The sequence below is a fragment of the Lichenostomus cassidix genome, chromosome 2 (assembly GCF_008360975.1).
Source record: "Lichenostomus cassidix isolate B80296 chromosome 2, HeHo_3.0, whole genome shotgun sequence".
NCBI classification, from domain to species: domain Eukaryota; kingdom Metazoa; phylum Chordata; class Aves; order Passeriformes; family Meliphagidae; genus Lichenostomus; species Lichenostomus cassidix.
Genome location: NC_139482.1, coordinates 366,465 through 392,519, shown reverse-complemented (window position 1 = coordinate 392,519; position 26,055 = coordinate 366,465). Strand labels below are relative to the sequence as shown.

The 26,055-nt window shown below is 66.8% G+C and overlaps 2 protein-coding genes across 6 annotated transcripts in view; one reads left to right on the top strand and one right to left on the bottom strand.

The window, feature by feature from the left end:
* Nucleotides 1-24,619, bottom strand: KCNH2 (potassium voltage-gated channel subfamily H member 2). Of its 3 annotated transcripts, none has more exons than XM_085049981.1 (15): nt 23,759-24,619; nt 22,271-22,501; nt 18,945-19,109; nt 18,176-18,586; nt 17,391-17,605; nt 8,374-8,799; nt 7,372-7,759; nt 5,536-5,735; nt 5,107-5,359; nt 3,807-4,000; nt 3,169-3,268; nt 2,839-3,084; nt 2,025-2,202; nt 1,725-1,887; nt 1-1,345 (listed from the first exon to the last, which is right to left on the bottom strand). In XM_085049981.1, exons 1-15 carry the CDS (start codon nt 23,832-23,834, stop codon nt 1,184-1,186), a joined length of 3,408 nt encoding a protein of 1,135 aa, XP_084906107.1. In that variant the 5' UTR covers nt 23,835-24,619; the 3' UTR covers nt 1-1,183. The 3 variants fall into 3 exon arrangements, with proteins under 3 accessions (XP_084906107.1, XP_084906106.1, XP_084906108.1); XM_085049980.1 differs by having other exon boundaries at nt 18,176-18,628; nt 23,759-24,618; XM_085049982.1 differs by lacking the exon at nt 23,759-24,619 and having other exon boundaries at nt 18,176-18,628; nt 18,945-19,105; nt 22,271-22,408.
* AOC1 (amine oxidase copper containing 1) overlaps nt 1-24,887 on the top strand; it is a 30,014-nt gene extending 5,127 nt beyond the window's left edge. Inside the window, exon 6 of one of the 3 annotated variants that reach the window (XM_085049985.1) lies at nt 24,857-24,887. The gene's annotated coding sequence lies outside the window, so the exon portion shown is untranslated. Of the gene's footprint in view, nt 1-24,784; nt 24,835-24,856 lie in introns of those variants that run through there. The other 2 variants (XM_085049986.1, XM_085049987.1) reach the window with 2 other exon arrangements.
* Nucleotides 24,888-26,055: the final 1,168 nt, after the last annotated feature.

Below are 26,055 nucleotides of genomic sequence, written 5' to 3'. Positions count from 1 at the left end.
GCCGAGGGTCTCTGTCTGGTTTATTGGGGGCACCTACGGGGGGTGACATGCAGGGGCGACATGGGACAAACACGGCACACGCTATGGGGCAGCTGGGGGGTGGCAGCCCCTCGCCCCCCGTGTCCCCCTCCCTGTGCGTGGGGTGACACCACCACGGGACACCCAGCTGTGCAGGGGGAGCGGCCAGGGGACTCAGGGGGACACAGGAAGGGACACACAGAGATTCCCGACCCCTCAGCCGGGACACGGATGAGGACACACGGGGGGGACACACACGGGCCCACCAGGCCCTGCCGGGGCTCACATGTGAGTAGGGGGTCCCGGCAGGGGGACACGGTGGGGACACGGCAGGGACACACACACACACGGATTGGGGGGCAACACACGTGTGCCGGCGCAGCAGGAACCCCCCTGACACACGTGACGTCCTGGGGACAGGAGCTGGGGACACACCTGTGCACACACACACCTGTGCAGCCCCCACCGCCCCGGGGCTTGGGGAGCAGGAGGAGGAGGAGAAGCAAAACAGTCTGACAGTCCAGGGCAGGAGCCCCGGGATGAGGTGGGATAATGGGGGTCCCAGGATCCCCAAACCCCCTGCTGGCTGCCGGCAGTGTCCGTGGGGGGCAGCGGCCAGAGCCCCCCAACAGGCCAGGGCCCGAGGGCTCTGGGGGTCCCGGGGTCTGGGAGTTCTATGCCCCCACATTCTGGGGTCGGGGGTCCCAGGGCTCCGGATGTTCAACGTCCTGGGCTTTGGGGATCCCACATGCTGGGGACTGGGGTCCTGCGGCTCCGGGGGTCCCGCGTGCCGGGCTCTGGGGGTCCCAGGGATCCAAGCTCCCAGACTGCGGGACTCCGAGGACTCTGGGGGTCCCACATTCTGGGGATAGGGGTCCCAGGGCTCCAGGGCTTCCAGGGCTCTGGGGGTCCCATGTTCCAGGGTCAGGGATCCTGTGACGCCGGGGGTCCTGGGTCACGTGCCAGGTTCCAGGGGTCCCACACTCCGGGGTCGGGGGTCCCAAGGCTCTGGGAATCCTATGTTCTGGGCGTTGGGGGTCCCACTTGCCAGGGCCTGAGGACTCCAGGGGTCCCATATCCTGGGGTCCAATGGCTCCGGGGGTCCCACGTTCCGGGGTCGGGGGTCCCACGGCTCCGGGGGTCCCGCCGTGCCCCGGCACTCCCATTAGCTGCCGGGGTCGGAGCAGTGTCTCTGCAGCGGGGGGGTCCCCGGGGGGGTCCCGGTGGGGGGGGGCAGCGCCCCAGGCAGGGAGCGGCGCCGGGGGGGAGGAGGCTCCAGCAGCAGCACCACGTCCGGAGGGTCCGGGGCACGCGGGGGGCGCAGGACCTGCGGAACGGGGGGTCAGCGTGGGGGGACCCCAACCCGGCACCAGGTGCTCTGGGGGACCCCCAGTGGGCTAATGGGCACACGAGGGGGGTACCCTGGATGTGCGGGCTGAGGGTGCCCCACTCAGCACCAGGGGTTTAGGGTGTCGCCCCAACCCCTACCCTGGGCTCACCCACAGCAGTGCTGGGGCATGGGAGTGGCATACCCAAAACCTGGGGGGCTCAGGGGTGACCCCAACCCATGATGGACTGGAAAACAAAGTGATGCCCCCCATACCAAGTGTACCCCCACCCTGGGGGGCTCAGGGGTGACCCCAAACCACAGAGTCTGTCTGACAGTGAAACACCCCAACAGCAGGTGTCCCCCCAGGGTTCCTCACCTGAGCGAGCGGTCGGATGGGGGTGATGGGCAGGGTGGGGGGCAGCGGCCCCGGGGGGGCTTGGTGCGGGGAGGCCACGGTGCTGTAGGCAGGGGGCACCAGCACCTGGCGCTGCAGCAGATGCACGATGGAGGAGATGTCTGTGCTCAGCCGGGATTCCAGCCTGGAACAGCCGAGTGGGAGCGTGGCTGGGACTGGGATGGGACGAGAGCAAGATCCCCACTTCCACCCCTCCAACAGCCCATGAAGTCCCACTGGCCTAAACCCCCCTCAGGTCCCACTTGAGACCCCCAAACTTACCTGTTGAGCTGTTTTTGGAGCAGATCCAAGCGGGACTCCAGGTCGGAGCGCTGGCGGCGGGTCAGGGTTGGGGGAAGGTTTGGGGATCCCCCATGGGAACAACGGGGGAGCTCCTGGTACTGGCGGCCCCGGGTGTCACCCCAAAAACTGAAGATGTTGGAGACCCCCGAGAAGGCGCCTGGAAAAGGAGGGGGGCAAATGGGTTTGAGGGGTGGTGAAGTGAGGGGGGAGGTAAGGAGGCTCGGGGGCTGGAGAGGGGTGGGGAGGGGGTGCTGGAGCTTTTGGGGAAGCTGTGCAGCCTTAAACAGGGAAGGCAGGATTGGGAACCCCCCAGGCCCAACCAAAGACCACCATTCCCATCTGAGGGGGTGCAGGAGCAGGTGCTGGGGGAGGGCTGAGGATGGGGGTTTGACGTTTTTGGGTGAGTTGTAGCACCCTGAGTGCGGAGGGGGGGGTGGGGGACACCCATCCCATCCCATCCCATCCCATCCCATCCCATCCCATCCCATCCCGTCCCTCACCAGAGAGGGGTCCAAAGTGCAGGGGCAGGTAGTGAGATGGGAGTCAAGGGGCCTGGGGGAGCGAGGGGGTGCTGTGGTTTTTGGGGGTCGGCAGGGCCCTGAGTGGGGAGGGAAGGAATGGGGGACCCCCAAGCGCAGCTGAGGGGGGCACAGAGGAGCAGTGGCAGGTGCTGGACAAGGCATGGGGGTTGGGGGAGAGCTGGGGAGGGGAGTGCAGGGTTTTTGGGGTCTCTTCTGACCCCGAGCAAGGAGGGGAGGAGTGGCACCCACCCCACGCCGAGCCCCCGACCCACCTGAGAGGGGGTTGCACATATCGCTGCCCTTGCGCTCCTCAGGCTCGGGCGGGGCCGGGGGGGCACTGCGGAACGGGGACAGCGCGGTGGCCCCCGGGGGAGGCGCGGGGGGCTCCTCCTCGTCGCTGGAGGCGCAGCTGGAAGGGCTGGGGGGATCCCACTCGGCCGGGCCTCGGGGGGCACCGGGGGCCTGACCCCCACCGCCGTCCCCCCGCAGTGCCCGCTGCTCCCCAGGACTGGGGGCATCTGCGGGAGACAGGCCAGGGTCAGGGCCAGGTCACCGAGACCCTGGGGTCACCCCGGCCCTCCCTGAGCCCCCCAACTCCCCACCTTTCTCGGAGCGCCGGCGGAAGGACAGCTTGCGGCGCCGGAGCTTGGAGAAGCCTCTGTCCAGCTCATCACTGCCCGGGGAGCCAGGGATCATGTTGGTCTGTGGGGACACAGGGGGCACAGTTGGGGGGCTGCATGAACCCCCGCCGCTTTGCCAGGAGCCTCCTAGCTTGCTCAGAACCCCCCAGATCTCTCAGCCCCTCACAACTTGCTCAGCTCCTCCCCCTTGCTCAGGACCCTCCAGCTAATTCAGCACCCCCCAGTCTGCTCAGACACCCAGCATGCTTTGAATCCCTCACCTTGCTCAGGGCCCCCCAACCAAAATTGTACAGAATCCGCCAACCTGCTCAGGACCCTCAACCTTTCTCGGAACCCTCCCAGCTTGTTCAGAACTCCCTGAGACTGCTTGGAATTCCTCAACCTGCTCAGAACTCCCCCAAATTTCCTCAAGACCCCCAGTATTCTCATGACAACCCCCCACGTTTGCTCAGGACTCCCAACTTGCTCAGGATCCCCCCCAGCTTGCTCTGAACCCCCTTATTTCTTCAGGACCCCAACTTTTTCAGGACCCCCCAGTTCACTTGGACTTGCTCAGGACCCCCTCCTCTGCACCCCCACCCCCCTGGCTCCCCCCTCACGTCGCGCAGGTTGAAGGTGATCTCCAGCGTGCCCCAGAAGCGGTCGGAGAACTCGGGGTACATGTCGAGCACCTCGAGCAGGTCCTCGCGCAGGATCTTGTGCAGGTCGCAGTAGGTGAGCGCTCGCACGTCTGCCCGCGACTTGCCGGGCCGCGCGTGCAGGTGCAGCGGCTCCCCGAACGTGTCGTTCTTACCTGCGGGGCAGCGAGGTCACTGGGGGTGATGCCTTAATAATTTTGGGTTTTTTTTTCCTCTTCATGTATCTGTAACTTGCTGTAGGTCTGTGCTCTTACAGAGTGCTGAAAACCTCTGTTCCCAATACATTTAACCAAAACAAAGCTCTCTGGATAGAGATTCAAGGACATATTCGTTACCCTAAGCCTGAAAATATGTAAACAACAGTGGAAAGGGGGGAGCAGAGCCTGGGGTATTCAATATAATCGCCTGAAGGTGTGATTGGAGAATTAGGGACCAATATGCTAGTAAAACAAAACTTATAAAAGGTGAAGAGCTCGTGACCCTGAGTCCATTTGGGGTGTTTTCCCTGAGGGGACTTTGCTTGCCCGAATGTGCCTTGAAGGCCTTGAATAAATTTGTCCACTTTTTATACCCCTAATTGTTTTGGCCTGTGTTTCAGGTAGCCTGTTTCAGGCATCAGGGGTGCTCCCGGGGCTGGGGGGTCCTGGGGGCTCAGCAGGTCCCTGCACTGCTCCAGCTGCCCCTGCTGCTGCTCCCCAAAGTCATTCTGACCTGGGGTGGGTGGGGTGTCCCTGGGTCTGGGTGTACCCTGGAAGGGAAGGGGGGATCACATCAGGGCACTTGGGGTGTGACCAGGGCTGGGGAGACCCCTCGAGGGCACTCAAGGTGACCTCAAAGTTAGAAGGGCTCCGGGAGGTGCAGGGGTCACTTGGCATCACCAAGTGTCACTCAGGCTGTGCACAGGACTGGGGGTCCAGGGGGGTGCACCGGGGGTCCACAGGATGTGGGGTGTCTCTGGGGGGCACCAAGGACTGGGGAGACCCTGGTAAGCAGGGGGACACCCCATGGGGCACTGGGGGGTCTCTGGGAGATGGTGCAGCAGCATGGGATGTCTCCAGTGCTGGGGGATCCCAGGATGGAGGGGACCCCTTGGGGGACACTGTGGGGTCTCCAGGAGGTGCGGGGTCACCTGTGGGGCACCGGGGAGTCCCCAGGAGGGGAGGGGTCACCCTGCGGGCACCCAGGACACTGCAGCACCCCCAAATGCAGCGGCTGCCCCACGGGGCACTGCAGGACCCCGGGGCCACTTCTGGGGGCTCACCCAGGATGGCGACGACGACGTCGCCGCGCAGGATCTCGATGGAGCCGCGGGAGATGAAGTAGAGCGCGGTGAGGACATCCCCAGCGTGCACCAGCGTGTCACCGGGCGGCGCGTGCGTCGTCTTGAACTTCATGGCCAGCGCCCGCAGGCAGCCCTTGGTGGCCCCGCGGAACGGGGCACAGTTCTGCAGCAGGCTGCGGTTCAGGTGCAGGCAGATGTCGGCCTGCAGGCACTCGGGGAACCCCTTCAGCACCTGGGGGGCACAGGGGGCACAGGGGTCAGGGGGAGTGGCAGGTTTTAGGGGTTCCGGGGGGGCTCATCACGTTCATGTCGATACCATTGGCGCAGGACCAGGCGTGCTGGAAGCACTCCCTGAGCAGGGGGCGCTGAGTGCCACGGGGGGCTTTAGGGGTGCCCCGGGGGTCTCACCGCGTTCATGTCGATGCCGTTGGTGTAGGACCACGCGTGCTGGAAGTACTCCTCGAGGCGCTGGCGCAGCGGGTTGGGGATCTGGTGGAAGCGGATGAACTCGCGCACCCGCAGCATCTGCGTGTGGTAGCGCGCCGTGCCGGAGTACAGCCGCTGGATGATGGCTGACACGTTCCCGAAGATGCTGGCGTACATCAGCGCTGGGGGGGGCAGGGTCAGGGGGGCCCTGAACCCCCAGCTCCCCCTACACCCCCACTGTCACCCCCCAAACCAGGGGTGCCCAAGTGCCAGTGCCAGGTGGTGGCCAAGAAGTTCCCAAAGATGCTGCCGTACATCAGTGCTGGGGAGGCAAGTCAGGGAGGCTCTGCACCCCCAAACCCCACAAAGCTCCCCAAACCCCCCACTGCTGCCAGGCTGTAGTGTGGGGTACCCGTCGTCATGGGAGTCCCCACTGTCACGATGGTCACATGATCATTGAAGTCCCCATCATCACAGAGTCCTCCTGTCATGGGGGTCCCCATCAGCACAAGGGCTCCCATCACCATGAGAATGTCCCCATCACTACCAGGGTCCCCACTGTCACCAGATCCCCACAGCTGTGAGGGTTTCCTTCCAATGGAGGTCCCCATTGTCATGGAGAGGTGCATAGCCACAGGGGTGCCAAGAGTTACCAGGATCCCTGTCATCAAGGGACTTCTCAGAACCCTGAGCCCACCTGTCCCCCAGCACTGCCAAGGCCACCACTGACTATGTCCCCAGGTGTCACATCCACATGGATTTTAAATCCCTCCAGGGATGGGAACTCCACCCCTGCCCTGGGCAGCTCTTTTCAGAGGGAATCTTTGCGATATCCAACCTGAGCTTCCCCTGGAACAGCCTGAGGCTGTTTCCCCTCATCCTGTCACTTGTTCCCTGGGAGAAGAGCCCAACCCCTGCCCCCCAGCTGTCCCCTCCTGTCAGGAGTTGTGCAGAGCCACAAGGTCCCCCTGAGCTTCCTTTTCTCCAGGCTGAGCCCCCCCAGCTCCCTTATCTGCTCCTGGTGCTTCAGACCCTTCCTTGGACACTCTCCAACTCCTCCAGGTCTCTCCTGTCAGGAAAGGCCCAGAGCTGCCCCCAGGATTCAGGTGGTCCCTCAGCAGTGCCAGCACAGGGGGACAGTCCCTGCCCTGACGATGTGCCCACACTGGGGCTAGCATAGCCCAGGGGCCATCGGCCTCTTGCCCACCTGGGCACACCTGGGCTCGTGTCCAGACTGTCACCTGCATCCCCAGGGCCTTTTCCTTTCACCCCAGGGTCCTTCCTAGGTTTGCAGCCCCTCTGCCCCAGCCTGGAGTGTTCCATAGGGCTGGTGTGACCCACGGGCAGGGCCCAGCCCTTCACCTTGGTGATCCTCACACAGGTGTCCGTAGCCCATAGATCCATATCCCCCAACAGAGCGACATCACACCCATCTGTGTCACCGGTGGACTGGCCAGGGTGCCCCTGATCCCCAGAGCATCGGTGAATGTGTCAAACAGGGCCAGCCACAAAACTGAGCCTGGGATGCTCCTACAGCCCCCATGTGTGTGTGGGTACAGATACAGGTGTCACACACACTGGTTTGTACGGACACAGCTGCTCTCACACCCCATGGTCACTCACATCCCATCAACATGACGCATATGGAGAAGATCCTCTTAGAGCTGGGGGTGGGGGACACCTTGCCAAAGCCTCTGGGGTCTCACACACACACAGAGGTGTCCCCCCAGTCACTCACAACCATCAACAGAGGTGCTCACACCCCAGGTGTGCTCAGACACACCCACACAGGCACTCTCACACCCCACGGTCACTCACATCCGATCAGCATGACGCAGATGGAGAAGATCTTCTCGGAGTTGGTGTTGGGTGAGACGTTGCCAAAGCCGACGCTGGTGAGGCTGCTGAAGGTGAAGTAGAGCGCGGTGACGTACTTGTCCTTGATGGATGGCCCTCGGCGCGGGTCGCTGTCGTTGAGGGGCTTCCCGATCTGCTGTCCCAGGGCGTGCAGCCAGCCCGTGCGCTGCCCCTCCACGTTGCCGATGGCATACCAGATGCAGGCTAGCCAGTGGGCGATGAGGGCGAAGGTGCACATGAGCAGGAAGAGCACGGCAGCTCCATACTCCGAGTAGCGGTCCAGTTTCCGCGCCACGCGCACCAGGCGCAGCAGCCGCGCCGTCTTCAGCAGCCCGATGAGTGTTGTGGTCTGGGGACAGCAGGGAAAGGGTTTACCGGGGTGGAGATACCCCAGGTTCCCACAGAAGGGTGAGGGGTGTCCCATCCTCTCTCTCCACGTCAGCAGCCCCACCAGCATCGTTGTCTGGAGGACGGGTTGACAGTGGAGAGACACCTCAGAACCCCAAAAGGATGGGGAATCCCTGCCCCAAGTCAGGCACCTTCATTCCATGAGTCTCTCCCTGCCCCAGGTGCCCCCCAGGGCAATGGTGTCTGGGGAGGGGGGAAAGGGGGGCACCAGGACAGGGGTGGCAGAGATCCCCCCAGATCCCTGGAAGGGCAGAGGGTGCCATGCTCCCCTGTCTTGTCTCCCCATATCAGCCCCAGGTGCCCCCAGTGCCCCACCCAGAGCAAAGGGGGTCTGGGAGGGAGGTTCAGGGGGATCACCAGGGGCACTGGTGGTGTATGTCAGACCCCCAGGCACCCCCCACGGGAGGACCTGGCACTCCAGGAATGGCATCCATCCACCCCAGTGCTGGGGACACAGGTGGGACCCCCAAACACAACCCTCCAGCATCCAGACAGCACTGCCCAGCCAGGGCACAGCCCGGCTGCTGCCACCACATCCCGTGTCCCCCGTGTCACCTCCTCGGAGCCGGAGCCGAAGATGAGCAGGTCAAAGGGGATGGCAGCCACCATGTCGATGAGGAACCAGCCCTTGAAGTAGTGGATGGCGATCTTGGCGGGGTGGCTGACCACCTCCTCGTTGGAGTTGACGTAGGTGGTGCGGAAGTTGATGAGGATGTCGATGATGAACATGATGTCCACGATGAGGTCCACGACATTGAGCGGGCTGCAGGAGTAGCCGCAGTGGTGCCGCTGGGCCTCCTCGGAGTCGCTGAGCAGGAAGGCGGCCGAGTAGGGCGTGAAAATGGCCGTGTAGATGACCAGCAGCAGGATCAGCCAGTCCCACACGGCCTTGAAGGGGCTGTAGTGCAGGATGGTCCAGCGGTGGATGCGCGGCGCCTGCAGCTTGTACTCGGGGAGCACATCAGCACCCAGGGACAGCACCTGCGGGCACGGAGGGGTCAGTGCTCCACCCCAACACCCCGCAGGATTTAGCCACTCAGACCCCAGCCCAAGTACATGTGGTGCCTGGGGTCATGGCTTGGTGGCCTTGGCCACAGTGGGTCAGTGCTGGCCTTTGGCTGTGTTGGGCCAAATGGTTTCAAGGGTTCTTTAAAACCTCAACAGTTCTGTGACTGTTTGCGTTGAGACCCCAACATGGGTGAGGAGGGATATGGGGAGGTTGTGAGGGAAGCAGTGCCACCGCAGAGCTCAGACCCCCAGCCTGAGGAGAGGTGGGGATGTTGGTCAGGGGTGGCCTTGGCTGTGTTGGGTCGGCACTGGACCCAGTGGTCTAAAAGGTCCTTCCCCAAATCAACTGTTCTGTACTCTGCGGGGTGCAGAAGGACCCCAGCACAAGAGGAGGGGGTGCAGGGGCCCCACCATGTGTGACCAGGGGTGGCAGGGGAACAGCAGGAGGGTACAGGGGTGGAAAAGTCCCTCCACACCATGGAGTTGCCCCACAACCCCCTCCTGCCCCACAAATACCACCAGGACAGTTCCCACCCCAAACACCCATGGACTCGATGCTGCCCTGTGCCCCCAGTCTGTGCCCCCCAACCATGGCCATCTCTGGCATCCCCATCAGGAGACACAGACCATTTCCAGCTGAAGGCACAGACCCCTCCATGCTTCCCAGTCCCCTTGCAGAACATTTGCACATCCTGGAGGCACAACCTCAGGGATTTTGGGGGGTCTTGGTCACCCTTGGGGGTCCCTGGGATGGTCCACAGGGTCCATCATCACACACAGCCCCACAGCAAGGGTGAGAGGTGACAGGGAAAGGTCCACAGGCCCCTCATCCTGTGCCCCACAGGGGTCACAGCCTCCCCTCTGCCCCATGGGGATCACAGTCCTGCTGCACCCCCGGGGGTCGCTTGCCCCCTCCATACCCATCACGGGGCTCCCACCGAGTGCTGCACCGCAGGGAGGGGACAGACACAGTCACCCCCACCCCACCGGCCTCCCAGCCCAGGGGCACCACCGGGGGGGCTGAGGGGGTCCCCAGTCATGCAGAGCCAGAGCTTTATGTAACCCCCAAAGCCTCCCAAACAAGTGCCAAGGGCAGCCTGAGCCCCCCAGGGCCGCCGCCAGGTCACGGGTGGGCACAGCGCCCGCCATGCGGCACCCCCGCCCCCCCGGGCGCAGGTAGGGTGTTACCGGTACCTTCTGCTCCTGTCCGTGCCCGGCGCCATCGCGGCACAGTCCCAGGCAGGTGCCGCACAGAGGGACCCCGGGCATGGGGCAGGGGCCGGGGGGCGGCCCGGGCCGGGGGGGCGCGGGGGAGGCGCCTGGGAACTCCTGGAGCAGCTGCAGGAGCGCGGGCAGCATCCTCGGTGGGGGCAGCGGGGCTCAGCCCCCCCCGGCCCGCGGGCACCGGGAAGCCCCCCGCCCCAGCCTCATGGCCATCGTGTGCCTCGGGTCCCCCGGCACCGGCGGGGGCGGCAGCGGGAACCCCCGGGCTGGCGGGGGGACCCTTGGTGGCAGGGGGTACCGTCGGTGGCGGCAGGGACCCCCGGCGCGGCGCTCGCAGGCCACGCTCCGCCGGAGCCGACAGGAATTATTGGGGCGGAAATTTTTCCCAGGCTGCTCCGCTGCTGCCGCCACGGCCACAGCCAGGGCTGCCCCCCTCCGGTCCCCCCATCGCCCCCCAGCCCCCCCGGCACGCAGTGACAGGCGGTGACACGCCGGACGGGGTGGCGTGGGTCGGTGACACAGCGGGGCCACTGGCGTGGCTGCGAGTGCCCACGGGCGACGTAGCACGAAGTGGGACATGTCACAACCCCCTGGCACCCCCTGGGCACCCCGATGGCACCAACACCTGCTCCAGGGGGGTGGGGGGACAGCCAGTGGCAATGAGGCTGTCAGGATCCACACACACTCCAGGGACACGCCAGGAATGTCCCCTCACCTGGGGGACAGTGCCCACCTGCTGGGATGCGGCTCCCGTCCTGCTGGCTCAGCCAAAACATGTCACACACTGCCACAGCCCCTCCTGGGACTGTCACCTGTCCCCAGAGGCCACCACCCTCGGTGGCCTCGTGGGACAGTGGGAACAGCCATGTGGGGATGGGACATGTGGTGCTGGGAGCACACGGTGATGGCACTGGGACATGCAGTGACACACGGTGACAGGGGCACACGGTGCCAGGGACATGCAAGGATGGCACTGGGACATGCAGCGATACACAGTGACAGAGGCACACGGTGCCAGGGACACGCAGTGATGGCACTGGGACATGCAGTGACACACAGTGGCAGAGGCACACGGTGCCGGGGACATGCACCCTGGTGCTGGGACACACGGTGACGGTGCTGGGAGACACACGGTGTCGGGGACACACAGTGACGGCACCAGGACACGCGGTGACAGCGCTGGGACATGTGATGACAGCATCGGGACACGCGATGACATGAGATGACAGCACTGGGACACGCGGCGGCTCCTGCGTCACAGCTGCCACCCCCACACGGGGGATTCCCGCTGCCACCTGCGTCCCCATGCACCGTGTGACGGGAGGGACGAGGCCACGAGTGGCCCATGTGCAGGGGGTCCCACCCCCTTCTCGGGGAGCTGCACCCCGACACCCCCCACGTGTCCTGAGAGTGTCCCCGCGGGGGTGTGACCGGTGCCGTGGGGTCACACGGGGTCACGGGGGCCCTGGGGACACGGCGGGGGGGTCACAGGCACCGTGGGGGTGACAGGCACCCCCTGACTCCGGCACCCCAGCTGGCGGGGGGAGCCTGGGGGGATCCCGGGGGGTCCCGGAGGGAGACCCCAATGCCAGGATCGCTGCAGCCCCTTTGGCTGTGGCTGCGCCGGTGGCTGCGGTGCCAGTGGGGGCGGAAGGGACGGGGGGGGGGGAAAACAAGGGGGACCAGCCGGGGAGGGGGGGCCGGGGGGCAGCTCCAGCCACCAGCCGCTCCTGCCGCTAAATTTATCGCAGCTGCCTCGGCAAAGTGGGACAAATCCCGGCCCGCGGCACGGGGGGTGGGGGGCAGGGGGGTCCCAGGGCCTGCAGAAGGCCCCGGGGGCAGGGGGGCCCTGCTGTCTACAGCGAGAGACCCCCGGGCCCCCCATGGGCTCCTTCCCCGAACCACGAGGCCTCCGTGGGCTGGGGGTTCACCCACACCCCACACGGACTCGCCCCCTCCACGCGATGCCCAGCTGGGAACCCCCCAGCCCCGCAGGCAACTGGGAAGGGATGGATGGCAGGGGAGAGTGATCAGGACCCCCACTTAGTGACAGCCCCCCAAAATGCAGCCCCAACGGTCCCACAGGCACACCTGGCAATCCCCCCAGAATGCACCCCCTGCCCCAGCACCTGGTCAACACCCCCAGGGCAGCCCATGCCAGCCCCGGGCTGGGGACAGTCCCGGCATCTCCCTCCCTGTGCCAGCCCCCCCACACACAGCGGGGACCCCCAGAGTCCACCGAGACCCCCAGCCGTGGGGCCCCCAGTCCCCCAGGGAGCACGGCAGCCGCCAGCTCACCATGTCCTCCAGCCATGGGGACAGTCTCCAGCCCCTCCCCGCGCCCCCCAGCCCCCCGTGCCCAGCAGGTCTCGGGGTCATGGGGGTGCCATTAGGAGGGGTTGGGGATCCCCCCCGCCCCACATGTGGGGCCACCACCCCCGGCGCGTATGTCGGGACGGGGCCGATGTGCGGCGACATCCCTTTCCCTCCGGGCTCGGTGCCCCCCCGCCCCCCGCCCCGACACCCGTCAGTCACGGTGACACAGATGGCGGCGGTGCCAGTGACACGTTCGGCAACACGCGGCGACACGTCCCGCCCCGGTGACGCGTCCCCGACACCTGCGGTGACACCGACACCCCCCGCCCCCCCGGGACACCCGGCGCCGCACCTGCCGTGACCCAGACACCTGCCTACGGCGCACCCCAGATACCCCGGGCCGGGCCGGTGGGGGGCCCTGCACCCCCCCGATACCCCGAGTTACCCCCGGCACCTGGACTTACCCCCAGCACCCCCCGGCACAGCGTCAATCCACTCCAGCACCCCCAGTCCCTGTTGCCCCGGCGGTGCCCCCATGGCAGGACTGCCCAGCACCCATGCAGTGCCCCCCAGCACCCGGCAAGGACCCCCAGCACCCAGCAGGGAACCCCATCCTGCTCTGGCAGGTTCCTGACAGCCACAGAACCCCAACACTCGCAGCCACAGCTACCAACAGCCACAGGCCCCCAACACTCGCAGGTACCAAGAGCCACAGACCCCCTGCACCAGCACCCTGCACCAGTTCTGGCACCAACACCTGCCCCAGCAGGAGCCCCACAGCCATAGAGCCCCAAATCCTGCCCCAGCAAGTACCCAGCACCCACAAGCACCCAACACCGGCACTGGCAGGTAGCTGATAGCCCCATGGGCACCCAACAGCCCCATGGATCCCCAACACTCATCCTGGCAGGTACCGGACAGCTGCCCACCCACATCTGCCCCAACACACGCCCTGGCATCCACCCAATGCCCCATCAGGGTCTAAGACCCCCAGCCCTCACAAACCTGAACGCTGACACCCACCTTGTCACTGACCCTGGGCTGGGACCCCCAGGGACACCCCCAACAAGATGGACACTGAACCCTGCATGACATCCCTGTCACCGCACAGCTGTCACCCTGTGTGGTCACCACCAGGGCGGCACTGGCTGTCAGCCAGGTGACACCTGGCCACTGTGGGGACACCCTGATGCAGGAGACACCCCAACAGTACAGACACCTCTGCACAGGGGACACCCCAATGCTGGAGACACCCCAATGCTGCGGACACCCCAATTGTCTGGACACCCCGATGCTGGGGAACCCCCCCTCTTACCCCCCCGCGCTACTGTCCCCCCGGGAGTGGCACTGGGGGTACTCACGGCGCTGAGCTGCGGCGTCGCAGCACCCTCGGGACCCCCCGACATGGGCACGGGGGACACGGGGCCACCCTGGGCGGGCAGCGACAGTGGCACCCGCTGCCAGTGGCATCTGTGGCAGGGTGGGAGACGAGCCCCGTGACAGGGTGACGTCCCTGTGGGATGGGGTGACGTCCCTGGGGGGCGGTGCGCCCGCCCCACCTCTGACCCCTACCCAGTGACGCTGGCACTGACCCACACCCACCCCAAAGCCACGGGCCACCGGCAAGGCAACGGCCACCAGCACCACCTGGGACACGGTGGGAACCACTTGGGACACATTGGGGACCACCTGGGATACAGCAGAGACCACGCCAGCGACATGCCATCGCCCCTTGCCGCACCACAACCACCACGGCACAGCTGAACGCAGCACCGGGCCCGGCCATGGCACCAGGTGGGCAGTGGGGTCCGTGAGGGGTTATGACCCCCAACCCCCGGGGCGGCAGTGGGGGGTTCCAGGTCCCCCTGGACACCCAGACTCGCCCACCACAACCTCCAGTGCCACCTCCTTCTCCTAGAGTGGGGACACGCCCAGGACCCCGCACCCACTTATGGCACGACGAGCCACGGGACCCCCACGCGGGGGGAGACTCTGGGCCTCCTCGGGCCCCCTAGCCCGCCCCGCAGCCCTTCAGAGTCGCCTGCTGCGACCCCCAGTGCCATCCCCCGGCTCAGTGTCTCCCAAGCCGGCATGGGGACATCCTCAGGACCTCTCACCCACGCGCGGCAGGATGAACTGCGGGTCCGTGTTCCCGCTGTGGGGGGAGACCCCCCCGAAAACTCCCTGACCACCAAATCCATGCAAACCGCGGTCACGTTCCCCGGCGCCCCCCACCCTGCTCCATCCCGGCATGGGAACGTCCCCGGGCCCCTGTGCCCGCATGCTGTGGGACCCCGTTTTTCCCGCGGGGGGGGAACCCTCAGACCCCCCCGGTGCCCCACCGGAGCCGCCCACCGCGACCACCGCTGTCCCCACTACTCCATCCCAGCACGGGGACACCCCAGGAACGCTGTGCCCGGGCACGGTGAAAGGACCCCATACACCCACCGGGGGGACCCTCCCCACATCCCCCAGATACCCCCGGTGCCCCCCCCGCTCCGCGTCCCCCATCCCGGCGTGAGGACGCCCCCGGGACCCCGAGCCCACGTGCAGCGGTGCAAATCGCGGGTCCCCTTTCCACTCCCGGTGGAGACCCCCGGCCCCCCTCGGCCTCCCGGTACTTCCTGTGCCGCCAGGATGCGCCCCCGCCGCCCCCGCGCCCCTCCCGTACCTCCTGTGCCACCAGGCTGGACACTCGGACGGCCCGGCGGACCCGGTCCCGCCGCTCCCCGTCGGGGCGGTCGCCGCGGTCGCCGCTGTCGCGCCGCGCCGGGGCCATGGCCGCGCTCCGGGGGTCCCCGCGCCCCCCCGCCGCCCCCCGGCCCCGCGCGCGGCAGATGGAGCGGGGCGGGACCCCCCGAGTTCCCCCCGCCGCCCGCCCCCGCCGGGCCCCCCCCAGCTCCAGCCGTCGCCACTCCCCGGAGGAGGGACCGGGAGCACCCGGGAACGGCCCCGCGGGGACACCGGGCCGGGGGGGGCGAGGGGGGCACGGGGGTCCGCGGAACCGATGTCTGCCCTACCCGCTCCGCCGCCACCCCCTTCCCCGCTGCCAGCCAGCACCTGCAGCCCCCCGCGCCCCACAAGGGATCCCCAAGGTGTGATTCGCTCGGCCTTGTGAGCAGCGGGATGGGGACGGGGTGATGACGGGGATGGGGACAGTGAGGATGAGGACAAGGACAGTGATGAAGGGGACGGGGACAGTGACGGGGACAGGGACGGTGACGGTAGCGGTGAGCTGGCCCTGGCAGCCCCGTCTGATTCACGGTTCCCGGTGTCCCCATGTTCCTGGTGTCCCTGGCCACTGCCCAGTCCTGGCAGTGCCCCACGGCTGCACCCGGCCGGCCGCCCCGGACACTCCCAGCCCCAGCGAGAGGGGACCTAGGGGACAGCGCCCGCGCCCACCCAGCCGGTGCCAGCGGGGCCGGGGTCGGCAGGACTCATCCCAACAATGAGGGGTTCCACTTCCCACGTTCTCTTCATCCGTGTCCTTGGCTCTGCCCGCCTGCACAGCCAGCGCACCCCGAGACTCCCTCACCAGTGCTGGGGGGCACAGCCCGCCCCAGTGACCCCGGGGACCCCTCATGTCCCCCCGTGGCAATGGCGGGGGCAGGAGAGACCACAACATCACCCTGGTGGCACAATTAATCACGGCCGAGGTAATCGAGAGGCCCTGTGAGAAGGTGGGGGTGTCGGGAATGCAGAGTGAGGGTGGTCCTGCCGCCCAGAAGGGTCCTTCCAGTCCACAAAGGGTCCCCCCACCCCACCGAGGGCCCCGCGGCTGCTCCAGCATCGATGTGGGGCACGCCCAGAGCCCCGGCGGAACGGCATGGAGCTCCAGTGGGATCGGGGGTCCCCCACGGGGCTCCTCACGTGTGCAGGCAGGTGCGGGGCCGGGGGAACCCGGGGGGCTCGGGCAGATGCGCCAGGGCTGCTCCGTCCGCCGCCAGCTGCTGGGGACCCCGGGGACAGCCCCGGCCGCGGCTGCGCGGGAGCCTTGGGGACACCGCGGGGCGGGACAGGCGGCGGGTCCCCATCCCGCGCAGCCTCCCGGGGACGCCCGGAGCCCTCGACCCCCCCGCTCATTAGCGGGGGGGCAATCACGGTGTAATTAAGTGGCGCCTCCTGCTCCCGCGGCAGATGGCGGTTACACAACGGGCCGCGGATTAGCGGCGGCCGCCAGTGCCCGGCACCCGGCAGGCACGGCACCGGGGTGAGCACCACGGCACCGGGGGGTGGCTGCCCCCTGCGCCCCGCTGGGAGCCCCCCGGGGACTGTCTCGGAGCTGACTGTCCCCAGCCTCGGCGCCCACCGCAGCAGAACACCGTGGTCACAATTCTCCCAGCCTCTCCCTGAGGGACCCGGTGCCAGGGGACAGGTACAGTGACCCCAGGCCACACCACCCAGCCCCTCTGGCCTGCCAAGGGGACCCCATCGTGCCCCATCACCTCCTCCCAGTGAGCTCTGGCACCTCCCAGTGTGGAGAGGTGGAGCATCCCCTGGACTCTAGCCATGCCCCCAGCACCACTGAGCCACCTTGGCACCGTCCAGCCACCTCCATCACCACCCAGTCACTTTGGCACCACACGGACACTTCTGGCACCACTTGGTTACACTGGCACCGCCTGGCCACCTCCAGCACTGTACATCCCCTCCAGCACTGCCTGGACATCTTGTCACTGCTCGGACACTTTGTCACTGCTTGGCCATCTCGAAATGGCCTGGCCACATCATCACTGCCCATCCATCTCTGAAATTGTCCAGACACCTTGGTACAACGCAGCCATCTCTGCACCACATGCCAGCTCTGGCATCACCTGGGCACCTGTCATCAACTGGCCACCTCTGGCAGCACCTGGCCACTACGGAATTGCCCAATCGCCCCTGTCACCACTTGGCCACCTCTGGCATCCCCAGTCATCTCCAGCATCATCTGATCACCTTAGCACTACCCAACTCCTGGGCCCTCTGCCCCACCAGGGTCCCACCTATGTGACCCATTGCCCTGTCCCCCAGTGGGGTCTCACCTGTGTGACCTTCTCAGTGACGTTGTGGGTGCGGTCGCGCAGTTTGGTGGGGGCAATGATGGGGCGGGGGGCTGGAGGTGGGGCCAGGAGCCCCCCTGGCTGCAGGTCCATGAAGTTGAGGGTGATCTGGGGGATGCGGCCGATGGCCCGGAACCGTGCCAGGTCCGAGTCTGACGTGGAGTTGAGCAGCGCGCTGCGCACGGCGGCCACTGCACCTGCAGGGACACACCATCACCAGGATGTCCCACAGCAGCGGGGCACTGTCACCGGGGCACATGGACCCTGGATTCCCGGGGCAGATCCCACAGCTTCCCAAGGCTCCCGAGGCAGGAGTGATCCCACAGCTCCCAGGGTTGGGGTCCCACAGCAGGTAAAGGGAATGAGGAGCCCCAGGGCAGGGGGGGAGATCTCCAGCTGTGTCCCACAGGCCCCCCCGGGACCTGCAGAGCTGCTCTCAGTTACCTTTAATATCATTATAATGATTGTCCCTTCTCTTAATGCGCTTAACAAGCCCTGCAGCCGACAAGGTGATTCCCGAGGGGATTCCCAGGGTGATTCCACACTGTGGTTCAGCGTGGCTGAGAGGATCGGGGGAGAGCGTGGGCTGCAGAATGGGCGGGGAGGGTCTCGGTGGTGATTTGGGGGTGGCCCTCAGCCCCTGTGAGCCCCAGGGGCTGCTGTGGGGGCTGCGGGGAGGTGGCATGGGGGGTCACCAGGGTCTCTGGCTGTGGCTGCCCCAATGTCCCCAGCACGGGTGACTGTCCCCTGTGCCGGCATGGCCGTACCGGTGCTGGAGCCACGGTGCAGGCCGGCGCTGGCATGGCGGCTGTGGCAGCGTTTGTTCCCGTCGCCCTTCATGGCCTCGATGTCATCGACGGACGACGCCCGGCGCAAGCTGCGGAGGCTCTCTCGGGACCGGCGCTCCCGGGAGCGGCTCCGGGCCAGGCTGTGGTTGGCGAAGGCCAGGCCCAGGCGCTCAGCCCGCGGGGACGACTGCGTCACCGGAAGCTCAGGGTCCCCCATCAGCGCCGCCTCGTCCTCGGGACGATCCCCAACACCGGGCTCCAGTGAGGATGAGGCGTCCTCAGGGCCTGAGTCGCTGCCGGGCAGGGCTGGATCCATGGCCAGCGGGTCCATGACTCCAGGGTCCACGACCACTACGTCTGGTGGCTCTGGTGGCAGCGATTGGCGGCTGCCTGTGAGCGCCAGCAGCTTCAGCCGCAGGGACCGGCTGCGTCCTTCGGGGAAGGACGGGACTGGAGTCAGGGCTGGGCTTTGGGTCGGGGTGAGGATCCAGCTCCAAATCCCCACCACGGTGCTGCTTCAGCCACAGGGATCAGCTGCACCCTGGGAGTCAGGGCGGGGTCAGAGGCAGGGCTTGGCCCAAAACCCCCATGGCGCTTCCACCCTTCCCATGTGCCCTAGAGCACCACGTGGGACACGGGGTGACACCAGGCACCATTTTCCCCAGCAGGAATCCAGCAGCAGGGGGTGACGCAGTGTCCCTGTCCCCCCATATACCTGAGGGTGACCCAGTGTCCCTGTCCCCCGTACCTGCAGTGCCCCAGGGGGCTGGGGTGACCCAGTGGTTGGTGCCGGGGGTTGGGGTCTCCCCAGGCTCGGGCTCCCTCACAGCCTCGAAGTTGAGGATGAACATGATGACGGCGCCATCTTCGTTCTTCACGGGCACCACATCCACCAGGCATGGGAAAGAGCTGCCTGCGGGAAGGGAGGGTCGGTGACACGGGGGGATGGCACCCCCGCCCAGGGGGGCACCCCTGCCAGGCCCCAAACATCCTGGGAACACTCTCCCTGATGGGCACCTCCTCCTGGGGAGCACCCCCTCCTCTCCCCCATTCCTTTTGAGCCCCTTCTGCTCCCCACTCCGGGGGTCACCCCCATCTGCCGCCTAGCACTGGCTCCGCCAGGCACAGCCCCACCGCAGCTGCACCACAGGGGGAAACTGAGGCACGGGGGGGGGGGGGGATGTCCCCTTTCCCCCCCTAAATGTTGTGGGCAGATGTGTGCGTGGGCAGCGGGGCCAGCGGGGTAGCGAGAGGCTCTGGGGGTGCTGGGCCGGGTTAAGCCGCTCAGAATTCGTTAACAGCTGTGGCGTTAATCCGGTGCCACAGCTGGGGGGGTCCGGGGTGGGAAGGGCAGCCTGGGGCAACCTCTGGGGGATGGGGGGGCATCCTGCTCCCCTCCGGCGCCCCTCACCCTAGGGGCACCCAGGGAGGACACACGTGGGTGACGCCAAAGCATCGAGTCACCCCTCCGCTGTGGCCCCTAGCTGGCAGCGGGCCCGGCAGCCTGGCACGGCGGGTGCCAGCTGGCACTGTCCCTGTTCCCATGCCCGCGGCGGGGGGATTCCCTGATTCCCTGCCGCACGCGGGGCCGTGGGCTGGGGGCCAGCACGGCGTGGCACAGGGTGGCCCCGGGAGCCACCCGGCAGTCCTCGCCGAGCCACTGCCGCGAGGGGATTAGTGCCACCGACACGAGGCCACTGCTGCCGGCTTCATGTGTCGCCGCGGGAATCTTGAGCCCCCCGAGCCCGGGAGCTCCGGTGTCCCCCGGGTCCCGCTGCCTGACGAGGGCTGTTCCCGGGCTGGGGGCGACGGGGGGACCCCAGCGACAGTAGTGCTGCCCGCACTGTAAAGGGACCCGCCCCCCTCACCCTAAATGCACCCCCCACCTCCAGAGCTGCGCCCCAAATCCCCCCCGCACTCCCACCCTGCAACCCCGCCCCAACACCCCTCCCCGTGGCCAACAGGAGGTGACACTGCAAACCCCAGAGCGGGGGGACACCCCAGCCACCCCCTCCACACACCCTGCAACCTGCACCCCTACACAGCACCCCCACACAGCACCCCCAGATCTGCAGCCAGGCAGGGGACACCCCTCTGGCCCGGGGGACTCCCACATCCTGAGATGTCACAGTGACAAGGCCCCAGTCTGGCTCCTCCCGCCCTGCACCAACACCTGGGGCCATGCACAGGGGGACCCCAAAGGCCACAGCAGCGACTGGGGGCAGCTGTACCCCCTCCCTGTCCCCCATCCAGCCTCGGGTCCCTGAGGCCATCCCCCAGGTGTCCCCACGGGGACACAGGTGCCTCACGGGCGCCATGACCCGCCGGCGTCCCCGGCACCATAAACAACACGTCGCAAAGACAAATGGTTGCAGCAGCAGCGGCGACGCGGCGGCTCCATGGCTCCACCGCGGCTCCGGGGATGAGGACACCGCACTGGGACTGGGGGACTGCAGGGTGGCTGTCCACACCGCAACACGGTCCCAAGGACACCCGGGCGGTGGCAGCGGCACCGGGAGCACCAGGAGCACCAGAGATGCCACAGGGCAGCCATGAAGCTGGAACCACTGGCAACAAGGTCCCTGCCCCACGGTGCCTGGGGGCTCCCAGTGCAGCGAGTGGAACCTCTCCAGGCACCCCCTGTGCCAGCCACACAGGGGCTGGTAGCACCAGCATGGTGGCACGGGTAGGAGACACCCATGGTGGCATCACCGCAGCCCCCAGGGCCAGCGTCCACCGCAGCAGCCCCTGGGCTAGGGGCCCATCTGGGGGTGCAGGACATCCCAGATCTAGGGCTCACTCACTGCCGAGGGCCCCACCCTGTATCCCAAGGGGCAGCCAGTCCCTATGGACTGCCCCTGTCACAGTGGGGGTCACAGAGTGTCCCCAGGGCTCCCAACACACTTCCCCATGGGGCCCACGGCAGCTCCCAGTAGCAGGGGCTGGGAACTCCCACCAATCCCTGGACCCTCCCATCCCACCTCTCCTGGCAGTACCCAAGGATTGGTAGGTGGTGTGGCTCCCACACCGCTTGGGGGCACAGCTGGGGGTGCAGAGGTCCCTGGAGACCCCAGGAAAGCCCCAAGCAGGAGCCCCATTTCCCCCACCCCTCTGGCACAGCCAGTGGCACCCAGCAGGGTAATCAGTGTCACCCTAACGAGGGCTCAGCACAGCCCATGTGCCATCTGTGTCCCACAGCCCTCGGTATCGCGCTGTCCAAAGGTCACCGGGACATGCCAGCTGTGCCAAGCAGAGCCACAGCAGCAGGATGGGGGTCCCAGGGCTGGGAGTGGTGTCTCCAGCCCCAGCCCACCCCACCCCAGGGGACACGGTGGCTCTGCGTGGTGCTGTGGCCACGCCAGCAGCTGGCACCAGCTTTGTTTACTCCAGCACCAGAACTGGGGCCACGTGCCCAGAACCAGGACAACTGTGGTGACAGCCAGGACACCTGGTGCTGGCATGAGGCCACAGTGAGGGGCAACACCAGCACTACCAACATGAGGAGCCAGCCCTGGCCCAGGCCCTGTGCCCCTGGCACAGTGACCCCCAGGATGTCACCCCCCACAGGGATCGTGGCACCGTGACACCTGATGCCAGCTCAGCCCCCTCCTCCCTTGTTCTTGTCCTAGCTCCAGGTGATACAGTCCCGCTGCACACCCTGTCACCCCTGCGGGGATCACTGCACCCCACAGCCCTGGACCCACAACATGGAGCTTTCCCAGGCCTCACCTGGTGGCTGCCATGACACCGGGAAGGGCTGCAGACTCCCAGGGTGCCAGTGTCCCTCTGGAGCCACCAGTGCCAGGCTCCCACCCTGCTGGGAGGCATCACAATGCCGGGGAGCACTGTGAAGCCCCAGGGGTGTTGGAGTCCCTTGGTTTCCCACCTGTGCCAACAACTCATGCCACTCAGGTCTGTCCCTGTGCCTGCTGTCCCCCCCTGCCCCAGGGGTCAGCACTATCCTTGTGACTAAAACAGATCTCCACCTTGTGCCCCCACACCTGCTGTCCTCAGCACAGCCCTCCTGTCACCCATGTCCCCGGCTGTCCCCCGTCCACCCCGTGGGCTCCGTACCATCCTTGCGGTAGAAGCAGATCTCCACCTTGCGCTCCTCAGCGCCCAGCAGGGCCTGTGCGATCTGGGCGGCGGCGCGGCGCTGGGTGCGAGGCCCGTGCAGGAAGTCGCAGGTGCTGGGCTGCTGCATCACCTCGGCCCGCGAGTACCCGCAGAGCCGGCAGAACCCCTCGTTGCAGTAGATCACGGCGCAGTTCTCCACACGCGCGTTGCCGATGATGAACTTGCGGCCTGCGGGGAGAGGGGAAGGGCGGGTCAGGCCAGAGCACCCCTGGCCCGGCAGCCCGTGGGGAGGGTCCTCTCCATTCCTCCAACCGTGGCTCTGGGTTTCCCAGGGACAAACACTGCGTCAGTCATCCCATTCTGTCCCCGGGGACCCCCTAAGCTGGTGGCATCACCACCATGGGGGCCCTAGAACTGTTGGGATCCCACCATCACAGGGACCCCATAACCATGCAGTCCCAGCACTGCAGGGACCTTGTCATCACAGGGACCCTGTAACAGTAGGGACCTTGTCACTGCAGGGACCCCACCACTACAGAAACCTCACAGAGACCCCACAGCAGGGACCCCACAACTACAAGGACCCTGGGTCCCCAAGCAGTGCAGGGACCTCATCACCATGGGGACCCCCACAAGTGCAGAAACCCCTCATGGACATCACTATCATGGGGACCCCCACAAGTGCAGAAACCCCTCATGGACATCACTACCATGGGGACCCCCACCACCACAGCCTGAGGGCAGGGGTCAGCCAGGACAGACCCCCTGACCACAGCCAGTCCCCCAGCAGAGTGACACCCCCCAGCCCAACCCATGGGGCAGCATCATCTCCATATCACTGCCTTGTCCCCAGTCTGGGGACACTCAGGGCCTGATCCCAGAGAGCTGCTGGGAAACCCCAGACCTTTCAGTCCCCCATTTCCCCATTCCCCGAGGTCTCCCCACACCAGCTGCTGGGCAGTGGGGTAGGGGGGCCATGAGCCAGCTGGGACCCCTAGTCCTGCAGCAGCCTGAACTGGGGGTGGGGGCTCCATCACCCCTCAGGGACTGGGGGGAAGTCCCTGTTCTGGCACCCTAGAGCCAGGGGCTGCTGGAGACCAGGGTGGGCAGTAATCCCCCGGCAACTGGGCTTGTCCCCATCACCCCAAAACCACCTGGAGCTGGGGACTGCTGGGGGCAGGGTGAGCAGTGTCCCTCCCGGCTGAGCTTGTCCCTGTCACCCCAAATGCACCCGAGGCTGGGGATGCAGGGGGCTGCTGGGGAGTTCGGGGGGCTGTTGGGGACTGGGGCGGGTGGCGTCCCTCTCCAGCTGGGCTTGTCCCCATCACCTCAAACCCACCCAGGGCCACTGCCCCCTTACTCCCTTCCACCTTGCCGGTGTCCCCCGTAGTCTCAATCCCATCCCCGGTTCCCCTCTCCCGCGGCTTCCCCCCGGGGCCCTCGGTCCCGCCCCGATCCCCCCCGCCCGCGGCGACCATCACTCACTCTGCCCCTCGAACTTGCGGATGATGGTGTCCAGGAAGGTGTTCTGGGGGGCGACGTGCCCCCGCCGCACCGGCATCGTGCCGGGCCCATGGGCAGCGCCGACCGGGGCGGGGGGGCCGGGGGGCCCGGGGCGGCCCCGCGCCGCGGGGGGTCCCGCTGCCCTTGAGCCAAGGACGGCGCCGCTCCGGGGAGCCCGGGGGCCGGGGGGGCCTCCCCCGCCCGGGGCCGCCGGGCCCGGACCCCGCCCGCCCCGGTGCGGTGCTGCGGGTCCGGGGGGGGCGGGGGGGCGCGGAGGGGGGCGGCGGGGCCGGACCCCCCCGCTCTACCCGCCCGGTGCGCGCCGCGCCATCGGCCTTATTTAGTCACGGAGCGGCCGGGGGGGAGCGAGCCCCCGCCCCGCGCGCTCGGCTCCTCTCGGAACGACTCGGAACGGTTCGGCTCCGTTCGGAATGGCTGGGCTAAGCTGGGCTCTGCCGGTGCGGCCGGGCTCGGCCCGGTTCGGTTCGGTTCGGCTCGGCTCGGCTGGGTCGGCTCGGCCCGGCCCGGTTCGGCTGAGCTCGGGAGGGCTCGGCTGGGTTCGGCGCGGTTCGGCTGCACTGGGTTCGGCTGGGCTCGGCTGGGCTCGGCTGCACTGGGTTCGGCTGAGCTCGGCTCGGCCTGGCCCTGTTCGGCTGGGCTCGGGAGGGCGCGGCCCGGCTCGGGAGGGCTGAGCTCGGTTCGGTTCGGGCGGGTCCGTGGGCTCGGCCCGGCCCGGCGGGCGCTGCGTGTTGACAGCCGGGCCCGGGGCGGGGCCAGCGCGGCCGCAGCCAATGGCCACGGGGGGGCCCCGGGGACCCCCGCCCCGCCCCGCCCCGCCCGGGGGCGCCGGGAGGGGAGCTTGGCCCCGCCCCCGCTCCGGGCCCCGCCCCCTTAGACACGCCCATCACCCACTGAGCCACGCCTCCTCCGGACCCCTCCGATCCCCGGGGGAACGCTCCGGTCTCAGCCCCCCTTTGCAGCGAGGCCACACACCCGGACAGGTGGGACACGGTGACATGAGGACATGGGGACACAGGAACATGGGGATGTGGGGACACCCGGACATGAGGACACCTGGACATGAGGACATGGGGACATGGGGACACTGGGTTACCAGGACACCGGGACACTGGGGCACAGGGACATGCAGACGCTAAGACACCAAGACACCAGGATAAAGTACAGTGGGACACCATGACACTGGGACATCAGGATATGGGGACACTGGCACACCAGGACACCAAGACGCTGAGATACAGGGACAGTGGGACACTCAGACATGGGAACACGGGGACATGGGAACATTGGAGCAGCAGCAAAGCTTCCAGGCACAGCCCCAGATGGATCCTGCTGGGAGCCTCCCAGCCCCAATCCTGTCATTGTGGCCCAGCCTAATCCTCCTCCCAGTCTAGTCCCAGTATCAGCCCCAGTACCGGTCCTAGACCAGCCCTTGTCCTAGTCCCAAACCCGTTCTAATCCTAATCTCTATCCAATCCTAATCTCTATCCAATCCTAATTCTACTCCTTGTCCTGGTTCTAGTCCTAGTCCCACTCCCAGTCATGTCCAGTCCCAGTCCCAGCCCAGACCTCATCTAGTGCCTTTCCAGTCCAATTGTAGTCTCAGTCCCAATCCCAGTCTAGTCACAGTCCTGGTTCAATCCTAATCCCTGTTCCCTTTCCAGTCCAGTCCCAGTGCCAGTCCCAGTCCAAATCCCAGTTCCAGTCCAGTCCAAATCCCAGTTCCAGTCCAGTCCAAATTCCAGTCCCAGTCCAGTCCAAATCTCAGTTCTAGTCCAGTCCATGTCCTGGTCCCAGTTCCAATTCCAGTCCCAGTCCACTTCCAGACCAGTCCAGTTCCGTCACAGTCCAAAATAATCCCAATCCATTCCCAGTTCATATTCAGTCCTGGTCCCAGTGGCAATCAAAGATCTGTCCCAGTCCATTCAGGGTCCCATTGCTATCCCAGTCCAGCCCAATCCCAGTCCCAGTCCAGCCCAATCCCAGTCCCAGTCCAGCCCAATCCCAGTCCCAATCATGGTTCTGGTCCCAGACCCGATCCCAGTCCCACTTCAGGCCGATCCTGTCCCAGTCCACATCCAGTCCTGGTGTCAGTTCTGGTCAGAGCGCAGTCCAGGCCCAAGTCCCAGTGCCAGTTCAGCGCAGCCCCAGTCTCAGCCCAACCCCAGCCCCGATCCTGACATGGTCTGGATGCTCCCGGTCTCTGTCCCAGGTGCTGAAAATGGCACGGGCCCGGCCCGGCCCCGCCGCGGGGCTGCGAC